Source organism: Protomyctophum bolini (assembly GCF_963924005.1).
Source record: "Protomyctophum bolini genome assembly, chromosome: 18".
In the NCBI taxonomy this organism is placed as follows: domain Eukaryota; kingdom Metazoa; phylum Chordata; class Actinopteri; order Myctophiformes; family Myctophidae; genus Protomyctophum; species Protomyctophum bolini.
Window position 1 is genome coordinate 34254698 of NC_137879.1, and position 19153 is coordinate 34273850.

The following is a 19153-nucleotide window of genomic DNA, read 5'->3' on the forward strand; positions in this document are numbered from 1 at the left end:
AAATGTCTATTTAGAAAATAGCAGGTTAAGACTCACCCATTCCGCATTCGCGATTATAGGATTAGGTTAGGGGGACTTTAGAGGGGCTATTGCTTGTCGGACCAAAGATATGCGGTACCCGAGAGTGACAGGCCCGCGTGCACGACAGAGAAAATAAAATTAACCCATTTAGACCCGAGGACGATTCTAAAAATGTCCTGACAGTTTTCTGAAAAACCCCATGTTTCTATGTGTCAGCGGTGCTCAACCTTTTTCATGTCAAGGACCCCCGGAATTATCTGTAATTGGCCGCCGACCCCCCCCCCCCCCCCCCCCCATCTGAAAATATGTTGTTCCAGGGACCCCCCCCCAGAAGCAAAGATTTGAGTTTAAACAAACGCTCTGAAAGAATATATATATTCAAAGATTTGCGCCATTTGCGCCACACCAGCTTGTAGATCTGCTATTTTTTTCAATAGCTATAGTATAACATAATGCTTAAAAACACCAAAAAGCCGTTCCCCGCGTCCAGAATGGGTTATTATCCGTTTTGATGTAGAACTCAATGGTAGATCATTTGTTGTTCTGTTGTTGTGATCAACTTTCCAAACATTTTTACGGCTCAAGCATCCGTTTATATAGGCAAGAGTGTCTCGTGTTTTATCTGCTGCTCCGAGTTAAACCATTTTGGACGGGAGAACCCCTTTCGGTGTTAGCATCATGCTACGCTTTAGCTATTGAAAAATAGCAGATCTACAAGCTCACGTAGCGCGCCACCGAGTGGCGCGCTGCGAGCTTGTAAGTCTGCTATTTTTTGGGAAAAAATCGAAGAACGACTGACACGGAAACATAGCTTTTTTCAGAGAACTGTCAGGATGTATAGAAGACTTTTTTTTAATAATCTGATCTCAGGTCAGAACTTGTTAAAGTGAGCTATATGGATCGATGTGCTGGACTGGAGAGAAACGGAGCATGGGGACTTTTTATATAATGGCTACAGTGTAAATAAAACCTTGGACTTGCTTCAAAATGTCTTTTATACCGTCCATTATATCCCAGTGAGATTGTTCCTTGCCAATTCTTTTGACCATAATGGAAATAGAAGCCGCCACCGGAAACCTATATCCATACATGCAGAGAAAAAAACCACCCCTTGGGGCACCTCTCCGTTTCATCATAGCATCATAGCATTCTTTCTCTCGCCCTGCTCCGCACCAGACTGCTGTGCTCACTCTAAATGGTAAAATGGTGCATTTGTACAGGGCTTTTTTTTTTTATCCAAAGCGCCTTACATAGATTGCGAGCACGCACGCACGCACGCACGCACTCACGCACGCACCGCACGCACGCACGCACGCACGCACGCACGCACGCACGCACGGCAGGGGAAACCATGCAAGGCGCCAAGCTGCTCATCGGGAGCAATTAGGGCGTTCAGAGTCTTTGCTCAAGCACACTTCGACACTATAGCTCTGGGGGGGGGGCCCCCCGGGATCGAACTGGAAACACATTCAGCCACTCTATACCGTTCATCCACTGCCCCCCACCACCTCCCCCTCCTCTGGTGCACACCTGTCCTGTGCATAATCGTCGTCATAATCATCACCATGTTCAAAATGTTCATGTATTTATTTAAAGCAAACAAAATCTAAAATAGTGAAGCTCAAAACGCACCTCGAGTGAGTTTTGAGCTCGAGTATAGATTGGCTGTTACCGCTATTGATGTTTATTTCATTTCAAGTACACATAAAGTCATTGAATGAGTTATATTTGACATATCTGACCCATGTGTGTGTACCTTTTGTTTATGAAACATATAGAAGCCAAAAGGAAATGTGATTTTCGAGTGGTGCAACCACTCAAGGAACGGCAATGTCCGTGTTCACCTATATGTGTTGGTTAATGAGCACCAGTATAATGAGTACCACTAGGGGCGCTGTTGTGCCAGAAACACAGAGAGAGAGAGAGAGACAGTGCGGCACTGTTGCCTGCTAATGAGAGAGAGAGAGAGAGAGAGGGGAGGGGGGGGGGGGGAGAGAGAGAGAGGGAAGTTGCACCACTCAGTTCACACGGGTGTGATTTTTGCATGAATAATGCAATAATGACAGAAACCCAATTAAATCACTAATCTGAATTATTTGAGTGACAATTAACCCATTTTGGGTGGGAACCCCTATATTGGTGTTATAGCATTATGCTGTGCTTTAGCTATTCAAAAATAGCAGATCTACAAGCTCGTAGCGCGCCACCGAGTGGCGCACTACGAGCTTGTAGGTCTGCTATTTTAGAAAAATCGAAAAACGACTCACACTGAAACATAGCAGGATGTAGAAGACAATTTTTTAGAATCTGATCTCAGGTCAGAACGGGTTAATGGCCAAGTAGAATGTAATAATGGTGACAGCCCCGTGACTCAACTCATGGTTGTCCTTTGGCTTTGACCGCAGCGGTCAGCGGCCAATCCGCTGCTCTCCTACACGCTCACTCCACTAGTATCCACTGACATCTCCATGCAGAGCAGAGCTCTTCAACCCATAATTTATCCCGTTCTGACCTGAGATCAGATTCCCCCCATAAAATGGTAAATGGTGCATTTATATATAGCGCCTTTATCCAAGGCGCTTTACACATAGATTGTGCATTACATTCAACCCATTCACACACACACACACACACACATTCATACACCGGAAGCCATGCAAGCACATGTACCAACCAGCACATCATCGGGAGCAATTTGGAGTTGATCAGTTGTCTTTGCCCAAAGGACACTTCGACATGTACGTAGAGACAGGAGGAGGAGGAGCCGGGATTCGAACCGGCGCCGACCCATGGATCATTGGACGACTTGCTCTACCACAGTCGCCCCCCCCCCCCCCCCCCCCCCCCCATCCAGTCCCTGCACACTGGTATCCTCCCAGTTCTAAAAAAAAAAAAAAACCCACCCCCTCCAGGTTTCCCATGCACCACACATCAGACTTCCATCTCTCTCTCTCTCTCTCTCTCTCAGGCTGGGTGAGTGCAAGGGGACACACGGTGACAGGAGGACAGATAGCACTGTGACAAGAGAGGTGGTGGTGGTGGTGTGGGGGGATAGAGAGGGCCCCCCCGATGGGGACGCAGATAGGAGGGGGGGGGGGGGGGGGGGGAGGGCGGCTGAAGGAGCTTGAAATGCCTGAGGGGGTTTTTGAGAGGTTAAATAAACGGCAGGGTGAGAAGCGATGTCTATATCCATCCATCCATCCATCCTATAGTCCCCCCCCCCCCAAGACGAGGGGTCTGAGTCATGCAAACAGCGTGACCACCACCAGACCAACCCAAAAATATAATCGCCGATCATTCCGACGGATGGATTTGGATTCGCTGCCTATAGTCTCATGCTGCCTATACTTCCGCTGCGTATACACGCAAACACGCGCGAGCGCACACACACACACACACACACACACAAGTGCAACAAGATGTGCAAGTGCACACACACACCCACCCTCTGGTTGAACCATAACCTTGCTTGCAGATAATACCCACTCACAACTCACACAGCAGTATGTCATCCGGGTAAGGCGACTGTGTAATAGTCCCCGAGCTGACAAGCCTGTATCAGTGGGTCTGAAGAGGACTTCAATAACACAGAGGTCTCAGAAGACACGTGCTGAAATACGTGTTTGGTTTCCCCTTTCACTCACTTCACTCACTTGCCTTAAACCACACGGTCCACCCTATAGCCTAGTAGTGCCAATGGATGTTTTTTGGTACTCGGGTCAAAGTATATCGGGCCCGGTTCCGAGTACCGAGTACGAGTACTTGAGGGGCGGTATCGGGTACCGAGTATAACCGATACCAGTATCGGCATCGGAAACAACAAAAGAAAATAGCAGATCTATACAAGCTCGTAGCGCGCCACTCGGTGGCGCGCTACGAGCTTGTATAGATCTGCTATTTTTCAAAAGCTAAATGATGTCAAAACCCACGTCAAAACTGTTCCTGTATACGTGTGGAGAGGAAAAGGGGAAAGAATGTCTAGGCCTGACAGAAAGATGGACATGACATGCACAGATATCTGATTGACTTTTTACACCACTTATAAACCACGGTATAAAAAAAGACGGGTTTCTCCAGATCAGGTAAAAAATTGCCCCCCGAGCACCACCGACCTTATATACTGTATAGTCATATGGAGTCAGTGAACGTCGTCTGATCAGCGATCGGTGTTGCCGACCGATCGATCGATCGGAGCACCACCTGTGCTCTCCGTGAAGAGATTTGGTGTGGATGGGGGGGGGGGGGGGCAAAGTGTACTGTTACTATACCCTCTGGGAGACCCCCGCTCGATGAAGAATATATGTAGTTAACCCATTCTGACCTGAGATCAGATTCATACGAGGTTTCCACTGGACACACACTGGTCTGATGAACCCATTCTGACCTGAGATCAGATTAAAAAAAATGTCAGTCGTTCTTCGATTTTTCAAAAATAGCAGACCTACAAGCTCGTAGCGCGCCACTCGGTGGCGCGCTATGAGCTTGTAGATCTGCTATTTTTCAATAGCTAAAGCATAACATGATGCTATACCCCCGACAGCTGAAGTATAACACAATGCTTTTAAAAAAAACAGCTCCCGCTCAGAATGGGTTAATTGGGCCGTGCCAAAAGGCCAGGCTAAAAAAAAAAAAAAAAAAAAAAAATCATTGAATCTCTCCTATTGTAAGTATATTCTTAGACACGGCCCGGGTTGCTTTTAATGGCCCTGCCTTGATTATTATTGAAGGGCTGGAAAGAAAGCCCTTTGGGGACGATGTAGGTCACATGCAACAACATGGACTCCAATCATCGTTACACGGGCAAGGCTGTGACCTTTTTTTTGTTGTGTGTACACTCCGTTATACGGAGTCATTGGACGTGTTTTCGCCTGCATTAATTAGCGCTGCTGGTCAATGTCACGCGCGGCGAGAGAGAGACACAGAGAGAGAGAGAGAGAGAGAGAGAGGGAGGGAGGGAGAGAGAGAGAGAGAGAGGGAGACACACAGAGAGGGTTAGAAAAAGTGAAGAAGGAGATCTCCCTGCTGAACTCATTAATCAGCAGACAGTGTGGTTGTTTACTGCCCCCCCCTGGGGGGGACAAGTGGTGGAGCTCTTCAACACTTCTCGGACACAATAATAAGCTGCTTATTCACAACGCACCCTTTGCTGACGCTGTATGTATTATATACCGTATATAATATATATGTCCTTGTTGTGCTGTTGCGTGCACACGTTTAATGTTCCTTCTAAAAAAGAACGGATCGTTTTTGGTCCACGATTAAGATCGCGGGGGCCGAGGCCCCCGTTGCAATTGCAACGCTCGATAAACACACACGCCTGGGAGCTGCGTCAGCGTCACACTGCACCAGACATCTTGTTTATACCATGTTCACTGCACCGTTGCATGGATAAACCGTTAAAAGGGATAGTTCCTGATTTTTAAGCTTATTTTAAGCTGTATGAAATACTTGCCATTAATATAGTGGTTGCAACTGTATTCATTGATTTGCCCCGAGAGTCCCGTGGTGGGAGTTCTGCTCTGGTTTTGGTGAATATTAAGTATAGTTCTGTAATTTTGTGGGGGGGGGCACTGCATGGGGGCCACGCAGTAAAAGTAAATGAATCCACAAAACGAACCTATTTCTAAAATATCAGCGCGACCTTCGTTCAACTTTGACCCCTCGATCACATGGAACTCTTTTTTTGGGCGTAGTGATATGGACACCAAAAACTTGGTTCTGTGTGATAGAGGGGTAAAAAAAATAACGAAAGTTGCGCTAATATTTTAGAAATAGGTCAACAATACAAATAGCGTTCGTTTTGTGGATTAATTTACCTTTACTGCGTGGCCCCCAGTGCTACCCCCAAGATGATACTCATTAGCCTGCAGGACCCGGCCCCCATTTGAAAATATATGCCAAGGACCCCCATAAGAGAAGATTTTTACCTGAATTAGGCTACGGTCTCTTATTTAATGACATTTCTATCTCTGGGACCCCAATGTAGGCCTACTGTATATTGTAAAAATCAAAGTTAGTTTAACTCCGACAGTGTACAAATGCATGGAAACAAATGGACCGGTTCCATTTTGTACAATCTCTGAGTTACAGACCCATACAGGTCCATTTGGTTCCTAACTATCATTTAACCCATTCTGACCTGAGATCAGATTCATACGAGGTTTCCACTGGACACACACTGGTCTGATTAACCCGTTCTGACCTGAGATCAGATTCTAAAAATCTCAGTCGCTCTTCGATTTTTCAAAAATTGCAGACCTACAAGCTCGTAGCGCTCCACTCGGTGGCGCGCTATGAGCTTGTAGATCTGCTATTTTTCAATAGCTAAAGCATAACATGATGCTGACACCAAAATGGGTTCCCGTTCAGAATGGGTTAAGCTGGTAACACCAATTGGAACTCCCTCAGGGGCCCCACTTTGGGAACCACTGGTTTATGCAGGCAGTCACAAGGACTATACTTTCTTTGCAGATGTTTTTTTTTTGCGTATAACAATTTTTTTTAGATAAGCAATGAGCCTCAAGAGGCCATGGTTTTACCATGATTTTAGAACAGCTAAGAGGGTCGGAGGAGGAGGCACTCCGCCTCGCCTCACTACGCCTCTTATCCGTTCTGAAATCCCACGCAAAACCATGGCCTCTCGTGGCGTATTGCTTTAACCCATTCTGACCCGAGATCAGATTCATACAGTACGAGGTTTCCACATGGACACGCACTGGTCTGATTAAAACCCATTCTGACCTGAGATCAGATTCTAAAAATGTCAGTCGTTCTTCGATTAAAAAAAAAAATAGCCACTCGGTGGCGCGCTATGAGCTTGTAGATCTGCTATCTTTCAGTAGCTAAAGCATAACATGACGCTAACACCAGAATGGGTTCCCGTTCAGAATGGGTTAATCTCCTACTTGTCAATTCACTTTCAACTGTAAAAAAACTAAAAAATTAATCAAAAAGACCCGCAATTTGGGTCAGCGTCTAGACTTTCAGTTAAATGAAGTGCTCTTTCCCCTTTGTTTTCTTAATTTTTTTTAAATCATTCTTCTTGCGCTGCAATTTTACTCGTGCTTTTCCGTTTCATTTCTACTTCTTTAGATGTGTTGCATTTGGGTTTTTTTTAAAGTGCCCTTTTATGATGTTTATTAACCCATTCTGACCTGAGATCAGATTCATACGAGGTTTCCACTGGACACACACTGGTCTGATGAACCCATTCTGACCTGAGATCAGATTAAAAAAAAATGTCAGTCGTTCTTTGATTTTTCAAAAATAGCAGACCTACAAGCTCGTAGCGCGCCACTCGGTGGCGCGCTACGAGCTTGTAGATCTGCTATTTTTCAATAGCTAAAGCACGTTATGATGCCAACACCAAAATGGGTTCCCGTTCAGAATGGGTTAAGCTCTGTGTTTTGATGTCTTGTCTTACTGAATGTTTTTTTTTGTTAATCACTTGGAGTTGCCTTGATGTTGAAATGTGCTATAAGCAAAAAAAAACTTGCTGCGTCTCTACAAGCTATTTCCGGGAACATTTCTGGAAGTTTTCACCGATATTCACATGCAATATCTGGCACTGTAGATCTGCTATTTTCCAATAGCTAAATTATAACATAATGTTTAAAACACCCAAAGGGGATAACCCATTTTGACCTGGGAACGATTCTAAAAATTATAATTTCTTCTAAATCCTGACAGTTTTCTGAAAAACCCTATATATGTTTCTATGTCAGTGGTCCTCAAACTATTTAATGTCAAGGACCCCTAGAATTGTAGAAATGTATTTGGCCGCCGACCCTATAGGCCTATAATAGGAGAACATGCAAACTCCACACCGAAAAGGCAGTCTGTGTTTCTGAGTCAATGTTGACCAAATATCTCTCTATATTTCTTCCGTCAAAGCTCTATTGGCCTGCGTTCGTCTACGGTATATGCGTCGCCTGTCATCGCCCGTCATCCTCATCGGTGCTCCCGACGTTCCCCTTGTCTGGGGGAACGTTAACCCATTTTAGTCGGGAACCCCTTTTGGTGCTTGGCATCATGTTATGCTTTAGCTATTGAAAAATAGCAGATCTACAAGCTCACAGAGTGGCGCGCTACGAGCTTGTATAGGTCTGACATGACATGGAAACGTGGCTTTTTTTCAGAAAACTGTCAGGATTCAGAAGACTTTTTTTTTTTTAATCTGATCTCAGGTCAGAATGGGTTAAAAGCTCCATGTCTGAGGGGCTTTACCCCCTTTCACCTCGCCCTGCTGTCAAAACAAGCACTGGCAGCCAACGGCATAGAAAATCCATGTGGCACCGGCTCCATTAGCCCAGATAGTCGCGGCAACCAACCATTCCTCCTGGTAATTTAGCCATGAGCGGTGGCCCATATTATGTGCCCGGGCACGACAAGAGTGATTTACCCACGCCAGGAACCAGGCCCTGGGATTAACCCATTTTGCGCGGGAACCCCCTTTTGGTGTTAGCACCATGTTATGCTTTAGCAGATCTACAAGCTCGTAGCGCGGCCACCGAGTGGCACGCTGCGAGCTTGTATACGTCTGCTATTTTTTGAAAAATCGGAGAACGACTGACATTTCTTTAGAATCTGATCTCAGGTCAGAATGGGTTCATCAGACCAGTGTGTGTCCAGTCAGTGGAAACCTCGTATGAATCTGAGGTCTCAGGTCAGAATGGGTTAAAAAAAAGGCCTCTGTAAGCATTCCCACTGCCGACACCATCATGAATCTGACATGTATGTACTGTATGTATGAATGAGAGAGAGAGGGGGGGGGGGTGGGTGCGTGGAAACAAGGCCAGTGTGTTTAGGTTCGAGCGTGTTGGTTTGAGCCATGTTTCATCATCATGTGTGTGTGTTGTTGTGGGACTTCCCGGGAATATATTTTCCTGCTGATTCGGTGGCATTTTTTGCACTCAACTATAACTGGGACAGAGCGCTAGTCGTGGAAAGGAAACACAACCACCAGGCCATTAATTTGTGAAGCCACTATAAGGAAATCGGGACATCCTGAAAGTTCATATAATGGCCTGTTGTGGCGCTGTCATTGGACCCAAAAAAACCCCATAGCTCCATAGAGGCCCATGTATTGTATTTGGGCCCAAATTCACCTAGACTGTATTACCTTAATAAACATGGACATGAATACTTTCTGCTTCCAGGCACTAGTTTAAAGTCTCATTTCTCATGTCATGATGTTTTTTGGAAAATTATGGTCCCATTTATTAAAAGAATGACCATAAAGTCGCGTATGTTCTGAGGGGCGTGGCTACCGTTACAGTCTATGAACGGGAGCCACCCCCCGTTCGAGTCAAAATAAAAACCAACGAAGAAGAAGGGGGGGGAAGTCCCGCCTCGTTGTCTGGGCCAGCCAATGGGCCAGCTGGGCCAAAACGGATCTAGAAAGATGGCGATTTACAATACAATGACTGACTGGCTTCATTTTACGTCCATATCAGACCCGGCGAACGCTTTGTCCATATTTATTTTTACAGTCTATGGTAGAAACATAGCTTTTTCAGAAAACTGTCAGGATGTAGAAGACATTTTGTAGAATCTGATCTCAGGTCAGAATGGGGTTAAAGATACCGGCAAACGGCGTCATCTGGGTGGTTGAAAACGTAACAAAGTGAGAGCCCCGTTCCAGAGTGGAACTCTTTGAACGCGCTCCGCCCGGCGTCTCCATGTAAACGGAGCAAAATCCCATTCTCACCTGAGATCAGATTAAAAAAATGTCTTCTATACATCCTGACAGTTTTCCATTCTGACCTGAGATCAGATTCTAAAAATGTCTTCTTCGTCCTGACAGTTATCAGAAAAATTGTCGGTCGTTCTTCGATTTTTCAAAAATAGCAGACCTACAAGCTCGTGAGCTATATGAGCTTGTAGATCTGCTATTTTTCAATAGCTAAAGCATAACGTAATGCTAACACCAAAAGGGGTTCCCGCCCCAAAATGGGTTATTCAGATTCAGATGCAGATGCAGATGTTTATTACATTAGTGCAGCTAGAGAATATATTTGAGTTCCTATAGGCTGAGCGAGCGCTACCTCGCCCCACTCATCCTAGGAATAGCGAGTGAATTGCATATTCATAATGAATTGCATTTTCATAGCGGAGTGCTCAAAGCGCTTTACGACGGTTCGTTCATTCATTCATACGTCGGGAGGTGAAGCGGCGAACAGATCTACAAGGTTGTTGCAAGCTCGTAGATGTGCCATTTTTGACAGATTTGACGTAGCTAGGAAAAAAAAGCTGCAACTGACTTGTTTTACAAACCACGACAAACTGTGAAACTGCGTTCATATTTTCCGTCTTTTGACTCGCATCACGTTATCCTGCTTCACCATAAGCCTCGAGTTTTGTTGAAGCCTCCGTCGTCCAACGTTGGAGATCATTCACGGCGATCGATTTAGAAAAATCAGTTGGTCAACCTTTCGTCAAACTTTTGTCAAGGTTGAAAGCCCATATTGAAGTTTGCTGTGAAGTAGCCTGTGGCTTGAACTGATATCAGCGCCAACACTATGGCGTCACTTAACATCAATGTTTAAATTGTTAAATGATTGTGCGTTGTTGCTCCAGTGCTGCGCTGGGAGGAGTGATTGATTGAAGTGTTCATTAACGGTTTGCAGTATGGGTACATTTCACACGAAGCACGACTCAATGCCAAACCGAGCGTCCCAGAGTAAACCAACTCGGTATCGAAAGGTTTTACAGAGCCACATTATGAACGGAGAGATCTTTTTCTTTTCCCTTCTAATTTAAAATGGTTAGACTTTCTAACTTCACTCACAAGTAAAGTTACTAAGTCAGTCTCTGCAAGCTTCGCTCAACCAGAGGCTGAGGACAATCTCTATAGTTGTTAAAACTGTTAACCCATTCTGGGCTGGAGTCGATTTCTATATGTTTCTATGTCAGTGGTCCTCAACCTTTTTCATGTCAAGGACCCCCAGAATTATCTCTATTGGGCCGCGGAACCCCATCTCAAAATATGTAGTTTCAGGCACCCCCCCCCCCCAGAAGCCAATATTTTCGGCAATGTTTTCGCTGTGCCATAAACATGCCTCCAAAGAACACATGATGATTGTGTAGATCTGCTATTTTTCAGGGTTATAAAACCCATGCGACTTACATCTGCTCCACCTCCATCTCGTCTCCGCGGTAGCAGGACCGGAGGAGGGTCTGACGCTCCGCGTCCCACAGGTGCTCCTTCAGGAAGCGGGCGGCCTGAACCGCTCTCTCCAGCAGGGCCTCGTCCCCCAGCGCGGCGCCCGCGCGAGCGTAGGCCGACAACATCAGACCTGCAAGCGGGAGGGTTTGGTTTGGGGTGCGAGGGGAAAGGGGGTGAGAGACAACAGAGAGAGTGTCAGTGTGAGTGAGAGAGCATATTTACACGCATAGTATAAGCATGGCTTTATTTTCCGTATTTCAGCCGTGACGTGAGCGCCCCCTACAGGGATACTTCCGGGTCCTCCTTTTGTGTCGCTTTTGTGTCCCCATAGAGTTATACTGTGACGCTCCGTCGGACTAAATCTGAGACGAAAACAACCACGAAAGTCTCATTTTATACCGCTTTCCTCACAAACAACAAAGCTGCGCTGCTCTCCCAAATCTGGCTGTGACAAGTCCGTCTGCCCCACACGGGATACTATCGCCATTTTATTTCATTGTGTCAACTAAATCCTCATTAAATGCATACTAGATTCAGCATACTCAAACCTGGCTGCACACATTCTAAATATGCCCCCGAAATATTATTTAAAAAAACACCCTCATCTGGATGCCACTCTATTCTGAAAGATGGAGTGCCACGATTTTTTCCCCACCCTGAAACATGATCATCAGGTATTATTATATTATATTATAATGTAAGGAGGAAGAACTTTTTTTCCAAAAAGTGTACAGTATTTGTTAAAATCACGATTTTATGTGGACACGGCCACCAGTTGATGGTGATGGGTGGTGATCCACCTGAACTGAAGCCGCATACCCACAGCTGTAGTTGTATGATAAAATGGGAGGGGTTAGGGGAGGGGCTGATAGTGTGACGTCACTATTTTACCGTTTATTTTCATTGGCCCGTTAGACTGTCAAGGGTTTCAGCCTCCAGGAAGAGACCCTAAATACAAAGTCAATACACCGTTGTCCGTTGCACATAACAAACGACTCCAGGGTGTCTAATGAAGTATACTGTCACCTCACATAGACACATGGGAAAACTGGAAAAAAAATACAAAGATGGTGGCACTCCATCTTGGAGGATTCAGTCAGTGTGGCACCAGAAGTGTTAAGTAAAACATTGGAGTGCCAACTAGGAGCTGGCAGAGGAGCCGTGCCAGCTCGGATTTCGCTCCCAAGCTTTTGAAGTTTACGTCTTTCCTCTCTCTCTCTCTCTCTCCATCCCACCCTCCTTCCGTCGTCTTTCATGTCTCAGAGGCTATAGTGAGGGGAGCTGGCGTGACTTCAAAGTGCCGCATGCAGAGGACAGGTGATTAACCCGCTCTGACCGGAGATCAGATTCTAAAAATGTCTTCACCACGCAGCATAAACGCATTCTGACCCGATATGAGATCAGATTCTAAAAAGCTATGTTTCTATATGTCAGTCGTTCTTCGTTTTTTTCAAAAATAGAAGACCTACAAGCTCAACCCAACATTTGTACGTAAGAAGCCGCTGAACCCCATCTAAAAATATGTTGTCCGATTCGAGTTAAACATATATTCCAAATTTGCGCCACATTTTCCCACGATTTTTCAAAAATAGCAGACCTACAAGCTCAACCCAACATTTGTACGTAAGAAGCCGCTGAACCCCATCTAAAAATATGTTGTCCGATTCGAGTTAAATATATATTCCAAATTCGCGCCACATTTTCCCACGATTTCTCTAAAATAGCAGACCTACAAGCTTGCAGTGGTGCGCTGTGAGCTTGTAGATCTGATGTTTCAATAGCTAGAGTATAACATGATCCCCCGACCCCCCCCACCCCCCCCGAGAAACAAAGATTTGAGTTAAAAAATGTTCGCTATAGGAAAGAATGATATATTCAAAGACTTGCACACGTTTTAAGACACAAAAAAAAAGAAAAAGCTCGTAGCTTGTAGACTCAAGATATGCTATTTTTCAAGCGCCAACGTTAAAAAAATAAAAATGACTAGAGTGGTTCAAAGCCACACATATACGCCACACGCAGATACCTTCCAGGTCCAAATGGCTTAGGGAGGAAGAAGAGGCTCTCTCTCTGCACGTCTTAATTGGAATGTTCCCGGAGATCGCGGCACTTCGTTAGATCACTATATAACACCCTCTCCGTCTTCGGTCGTATTACGTCGGAGCGCGACATTTTGTGTGTGTGCGCTCGCTCGCGCATTCGTGTAGAGAGAGAGAGAGAGAGACAATAGGGTCGAGAGAGTGCTAGGAAGTGTGTGTGTGTGTGTGTGTGTGTGTGTGTGTGTGTGTGTGTGTGTGTGTGTGTGTGTGTGTGTGTGTGTGTGTGTGTGTGTGTGTGTGTGTGTGTGTGTGTGTGTGCGCGCGTGTGGAGAAGGGTGCACACTTTTCCATTAGTCACATCCGATATATACAACGTATACTTAGCAAAGCGAGGATTCCGCGAGAGTGGTCTGTGCATGCTCGCATCCCACGGTTGCCAATGCGTGAAGTCTGTTACATTGACACGTCCCTTAATTAATTTGTTATCCTGCACTTGTTCTTCCATTTGCTTTACGGCAATGTTTATCTCTAAAGCCACTCTGAGTGGGTCTTTAGCTGATGGAGTGGGGATTTGCAGGAGACACGAGGCGTTTTCCAGTTGAAGACGACGATGTCGTCGTCGCCTCATCCTAATCCTAACCAGGGGGTCTTCAATAATATGTCAGGCAAATGTGTCCGTGGCACAAGACTTTTTATTTTGGGGGGGGGGTTTTACGCACCAGCATAATGTTCTTATTTTGACCCAAGTCTCCAGGGTTTTTTTTTTCAGAATATGTACGATGCTTATATTTACTATACGACTACATATTAGGAGTCCACTATAGCACTAGCTGTTCTCCAATGTTTTATTTGCAAGCACCCCCTTAAACCCATTTTGGTGTTAGCATTATGCTATGCTTTAGCTATTGAAAAATAGCAGATCTACAAGCTCATAGCGGTAAATGGGTAAATAAAATTCTCAATTAAAAAAATGTATCAATTAATCAATTAATCCATCAATCAATCAATCAATGACCCAACCCCCCCCCCCCCCCTCCCCCTCACCGTTCCACGCGGCCAGCATCTTGGTGTCCAGGTGGGGGCGGGGCCGACTCCTCCTCACCTCCGCCATCTTGGCTCTGGCGGCGGCCAGCAGCTCGTTGACCGCGTCGGCGCCGAGGCCGAAGTGCGCGGCCGTCGACTCGGCGGAGAAGCGCTCGATCAGCACGTTCTGGCCCCGCAGCTCGCCGTGGGGGTCCTTAGAAACGTGCAGGGGGGGGGGGGGGGGTTAGTTGATTGATTGGCCCATTCAGACCCGAGCTCGATTCTACAAAAGCCTTCTAAATCATGACAGTTTTTCTGAAAAAACCATATGTTTCTATGTCAGCGGTTCTCAAGCTATTTCATGTCCGTTATAAACTATTTGGAATATATATAGTTATTCATATTTCACATTTCATTTCATAATGTTTATAAATATGTTTATTTCATAGTATTATTATTTACAGTTTACAAAGACTTAAAAGACAGTTAAAAATAATTTGATTCACTTTAGAATAGCTGTTTCTGTTGCTACCGGTATATACAATTTAACGGGGTTTTGCTTGAACTGCATTTCCCATGATGCTTTTATGCTAGCGGTGGGATATCCGGTCCAGGAGCCGCGCTTTCTAGTTTGGGTTTGTTGTTTACTGGCGAGTTAGAGTTACGAGCTAACTGCAGAGTAGAAAACTAGCCGAGAGAAACCTCTTATGCATTCATTCAAGATTCACACATCATTTTGTGCCTTTTTCTTGTAACCCTTTTTTCTCTCCTTATATAAACTGGAACACTGAAACTTCACCGACAACTCCTGTCAAGTCTTTTCGAAATAATAACTACTTTAATGTCAAGGACCGCAAAAAGTATATGTATTTGGCCGCCGACCCCCATCTGAAAATATGTTGTTCCAGGGGGACCCCCCCCCCCAGAAGCAAAGATTTGAGTTAAAGGTATATTCAGTGATTTCACTCAAAAAAAACCTTTAGGTTTCGTTTTTGCCTTGGGGACCCAAAGCCTTTCATCCAATCAGGATAGAGAGCCAAAAACGAAACCTACGGTTTTTTTGACCCCCAGGGGTTAACTGGGGACAGGGAGGAACTCCTTATATGGTCAGCACACTCTATAGTAGAGAGGACTATCACAACAAAACAAACAAATAAGTGATATTTGAATTAAGTGAAAATCCTTTAAAAACGTTGAAAAGAATATATATTCAAAGATTTGCGACACATTTTCACGATTTTTCAAAAATAGCAGACCCACAAGATCGTAGCGCGGCAGCAAGTGCCACGCTATATGAGCTTGTAGATCTGCTATTTTCCAAACGCTAAAGTAGAACATACTGTAACGCTTCTAACACAAATTGGGTTTAGAATAAAACTTCACAGCTTCATAATCACGTGCTGGGTTTTTCGTATGTTGATTTTCTTTGACGCATTTCATCTAATTCAGCTGCGCCGGCACATTCAGCACATGAATGGTTCTCAGTAAAGTGGACAGCCGTGCTTATAAGTTTGTTCAAACTTAGAATGTGAATGCCTACAATTGATTTGTTTGTGCAGTACAGCATATGACAATCCACTCTGTAGTTGAAAACACACACACACACACACACACACACACACGCACACACACACACACACACACACACACACACACACACACACACACACACACACACACACACACACACCAAGGTTATAATAGTTAACTAAAACTAACTAAAAAAAATGAAAACTAGAAACGAGAACTATAAACTAATAAAAAATAAAGAATAAATTAAAAAACGATAACTAAACTGAAACTGTATTTTGTGTCCTCAAAACTAACTATTAAAACTAACTGAAATTATAGACAAAATACCCTTAGTTTTAGTTTTCGTCAATATGTATATGCCTTTCGGATATTCATAATATAATCCTTTTAAATTAATTCGATTAATTTCCTCATTTCTCCAAAAAGTTTTCTGTCCGTTTTCAGCACCGTACGGCAGCATGTAAACTAAACTAAAACTAAGCATTTTCACCAAAATAAAAACTAGCAAACCCGCTCTAAAAACTAACTAAAACTAACTGAATTAGAAAAAAATAATGTCAAAACTAACTAAAACTAAACTATTATTTTTTTTTTTCTTAAAATTTTATCCCACGATTTTGTAACCCATTTTTCCACCCCTGTGTCAATCATCTAATGTGATCCTGGGCTCTACATACACACCCTCCGCCAACCTAGTCCCCATTAATGGGGGACAAGGGGAGAGCAACGGACTTGAACTCATGCTTCCTTCATGCCCGAGTGTCCAAGTTGCTCCTTTTACACCTGACAGGGGGGGGAGTTTCCCTGGTTGGACGTATAGCGCGTGGAAAGGAACACGTTATTCCAACCAGTTCCTTTTTCCCCTCCATCAGGCGCCCCGGCTGGCCAGCAGGGGGAGGAAAAACTAAACTATTATAACCTTGACACACACACACACACACACACATACAATGAATCAACTTGACGACAGGCACCTGGTCAAAATCAACGTTGCCCTTCTCCTTGACTCCGTAATGGCGCTTGAAGACGTCGGCCAGCGTGGCTCCGCCGGTGGCGCCCGCCACCGCCTCCGGCATCCACAGGGTGTCCCGCACCTCGGCGGCCGTCCACACGCAGAACGCCCCCTCGCGTTTCTCCGGGCCCCCCGCCGCCGGCACGGAGTCGGCGTCCTCGCCGCTGTAGAAGCCTCCGGACTGTAGATATAGAGGAAACAAAGACAGGTGTGGCCTTGTGGTTAATATAGAGTGTCTGTCTGTGCCCTGAAACTGGGAGGTCGTCGGGGGTTCGATCCCCGGCCCCCGGGGTCATACCAAAAGACTGTTGTTTTTACGTTGACTAAAACTAAGACGAAAGATGTTCGTCGACTACCTATTTTAGACGGTTTCTAAACTGCCCACAGCCCTCCTATGAGACACAGACTGAGTAGAGAAAAATTGGGCCATTTTATCATGATTATTAGTGAGGACCTATTATATGAAGATAGGTTGAAAAGTGGTGAAGTGGTCCTTTAAATGTTATGTAGTAGAGTGAGAAAGGGGCGAGAAGCGACCTCACGAGACCTGGGCACCATATATGGGGCTTTCCCCATATATGGGGATTTTGAGTGCTGGGCGAGCGCTGGCGCTTTGGCATGGGGGTCATCAGCTGCTATAGCTATAGGGTTGTCTCCATATATGGAGCTCTGGGTGAAAGCCTTCGATATTTCACCTATAGCTCCATATATGGAGACATCCTGTAGCTCCATATATGGAGACAACCTATATCTCCATATATGGATATCCAGCGCTGACATCAGACTAGTGTATAGAAACCTCCATATATGGATATACACGCCTGGCGTCGTCATGGTGACACGTTCTCAGTTGACTGGGCATCGTCATCATGACACGCATCTAGTGAACCAGATAGAAGAAGAACCTGGAGAGGTTCTGTGGAGATCGCGACTACACTGCTCAGATCATCAGAGTCTACAGGACCCAGGCAAGACTCAGGACACAGCACACAGGACTCATGCAGGACGCACTCAAGACAGGGGCTGATGTCACGATGACTTGGCTTGCCAGGGGTCACACTGGAGAGAAGCCCTACACCTGTGACCAATGTGGGACTAGATTCAGCCAGAAAGGTCATCTGAAATGTCACCAGAGAATTCACACTGGAGAGAAGCCCTACGCCTGTGACCAGTGTGGGGAACGGTTTAGTGAAAGTGCAACTCTCAAAAGTCACCAGAGAATTCATACAGGAGAGAAGCCCTATGCTTGTGACCAGTGTGGGAAACGGTTCAGCAGGAACTATGCTCTTGAACTTCACCAGAGAATACATACAGGAGAGAAGCCCTATGCTTGTGACCAGTGTGGGAAACGGTTCAGCAGGAACTATGCTCTTGAACTTCACCAGAGAATACATACAGGAGAGAGGCCCTACGCCTGTGACCAGTGCGGGACTAGGTTCAACCAGAGCAGTCATCTCAAATGTCACCAGAGAATGCATACAGGAGAGAAGCCCTACGCCTGTGACCAGTGTGGGAAACGGTTTAGTGGAAGTAATGGTCTCAAAGTTCACCGGATAATTCATAAAGGAGAGAAGCCCTACGCCTGTGACCAGTGTGGGAAACGGTTCAGTCAGAGCTGTACTCTCAAAAACCACCAAATGAGTCATACAGGGTTGAAGCCATACCACTGTGACCAATGTGGGAAATGGTTCAGCCTGAGCAGTCATCTCAAAAGTCACCAGAGAACTCATACAGGAGAGAAGCCATACCACTGTGACCAGTGTGGGGAATGGTTCAGCATGAGCAGTAGTCTCAAAAGTCACCAGAGAACTCATACAGGAGAGAAGCCATACCACTGTGACCAGTGTGGCTCTAGGTTCAGTGACAGCGATCATCTCAAACGTCACCAGAGAATGCATACAGGAGAGAAGCCCCACGCCTGTGACCAGTGTGGGATTAGGTGCAGCAACATCAGTAATCTGAGAACTCACCAGAGAATTCATACAGGAGAGAAGCCCTACGTATGTGACCAGTGTGGGAAACGGTTCAGCCAGAGCAGTAATCTCAAATGTCACCAGAGAACTCATACAGGAGAGAAGCCCTACGCCTGTGACCAGTGTGGGAAACGGTTCAGCATGAGCAGTGATCTCAAACTTCACCAGAGAACTCATACAGGAGAGAAGCCCTACGCCTGTGACCAGTGTGACTCTAGGTTCAGCATGAGCAGTCATCTCAAAAGTCACCAGAGAACTCATACAGGAGAGAAGCCCTACGTATGTGACCATTGTGGGACTAGGTTCAGCATGAGCAGTCATCTCAAACTTCACCAGAGAACTCATACAGGAGAGAAGCCCTACGCCTGTGACCAGTGTGACTCTA

General features: G+C 45.4%; 1 protein-coding gene across 2 annotated transcripts in view; it reads right to left on the reverse strand.

The window, feature by feature from the left end:
• spata20 (spermatogenesis associated 20) overlaps nucleotides 1-19153 on the reverse strand; it is a 268685-nt gene that overhangs the window by 210109 nt on the left and 39423 nt on the right. For both annotated transcript variants that reach the window (XM_080788996.1, XM_080788995.1), the window contains exons 10-12: nucleotides 16758-16976; nucleotides 14272-14464; nucleotides 11150-11318 (exon numbers count right to left, since the gene is read on the reverse strand). In XM_080788996.1, coding sequence (XP_080645122.1) covers nucleotides 11150-11318; nucleotides 14272-14464; nucleotides 16758-16976 — 581 coding nt within the window. The remainder of the gene's footprint in view (nucleotides 1-11149; nucleotides 11319-14271; nucleotides 14465-16757; nucleotides 16977-19153) is intronic.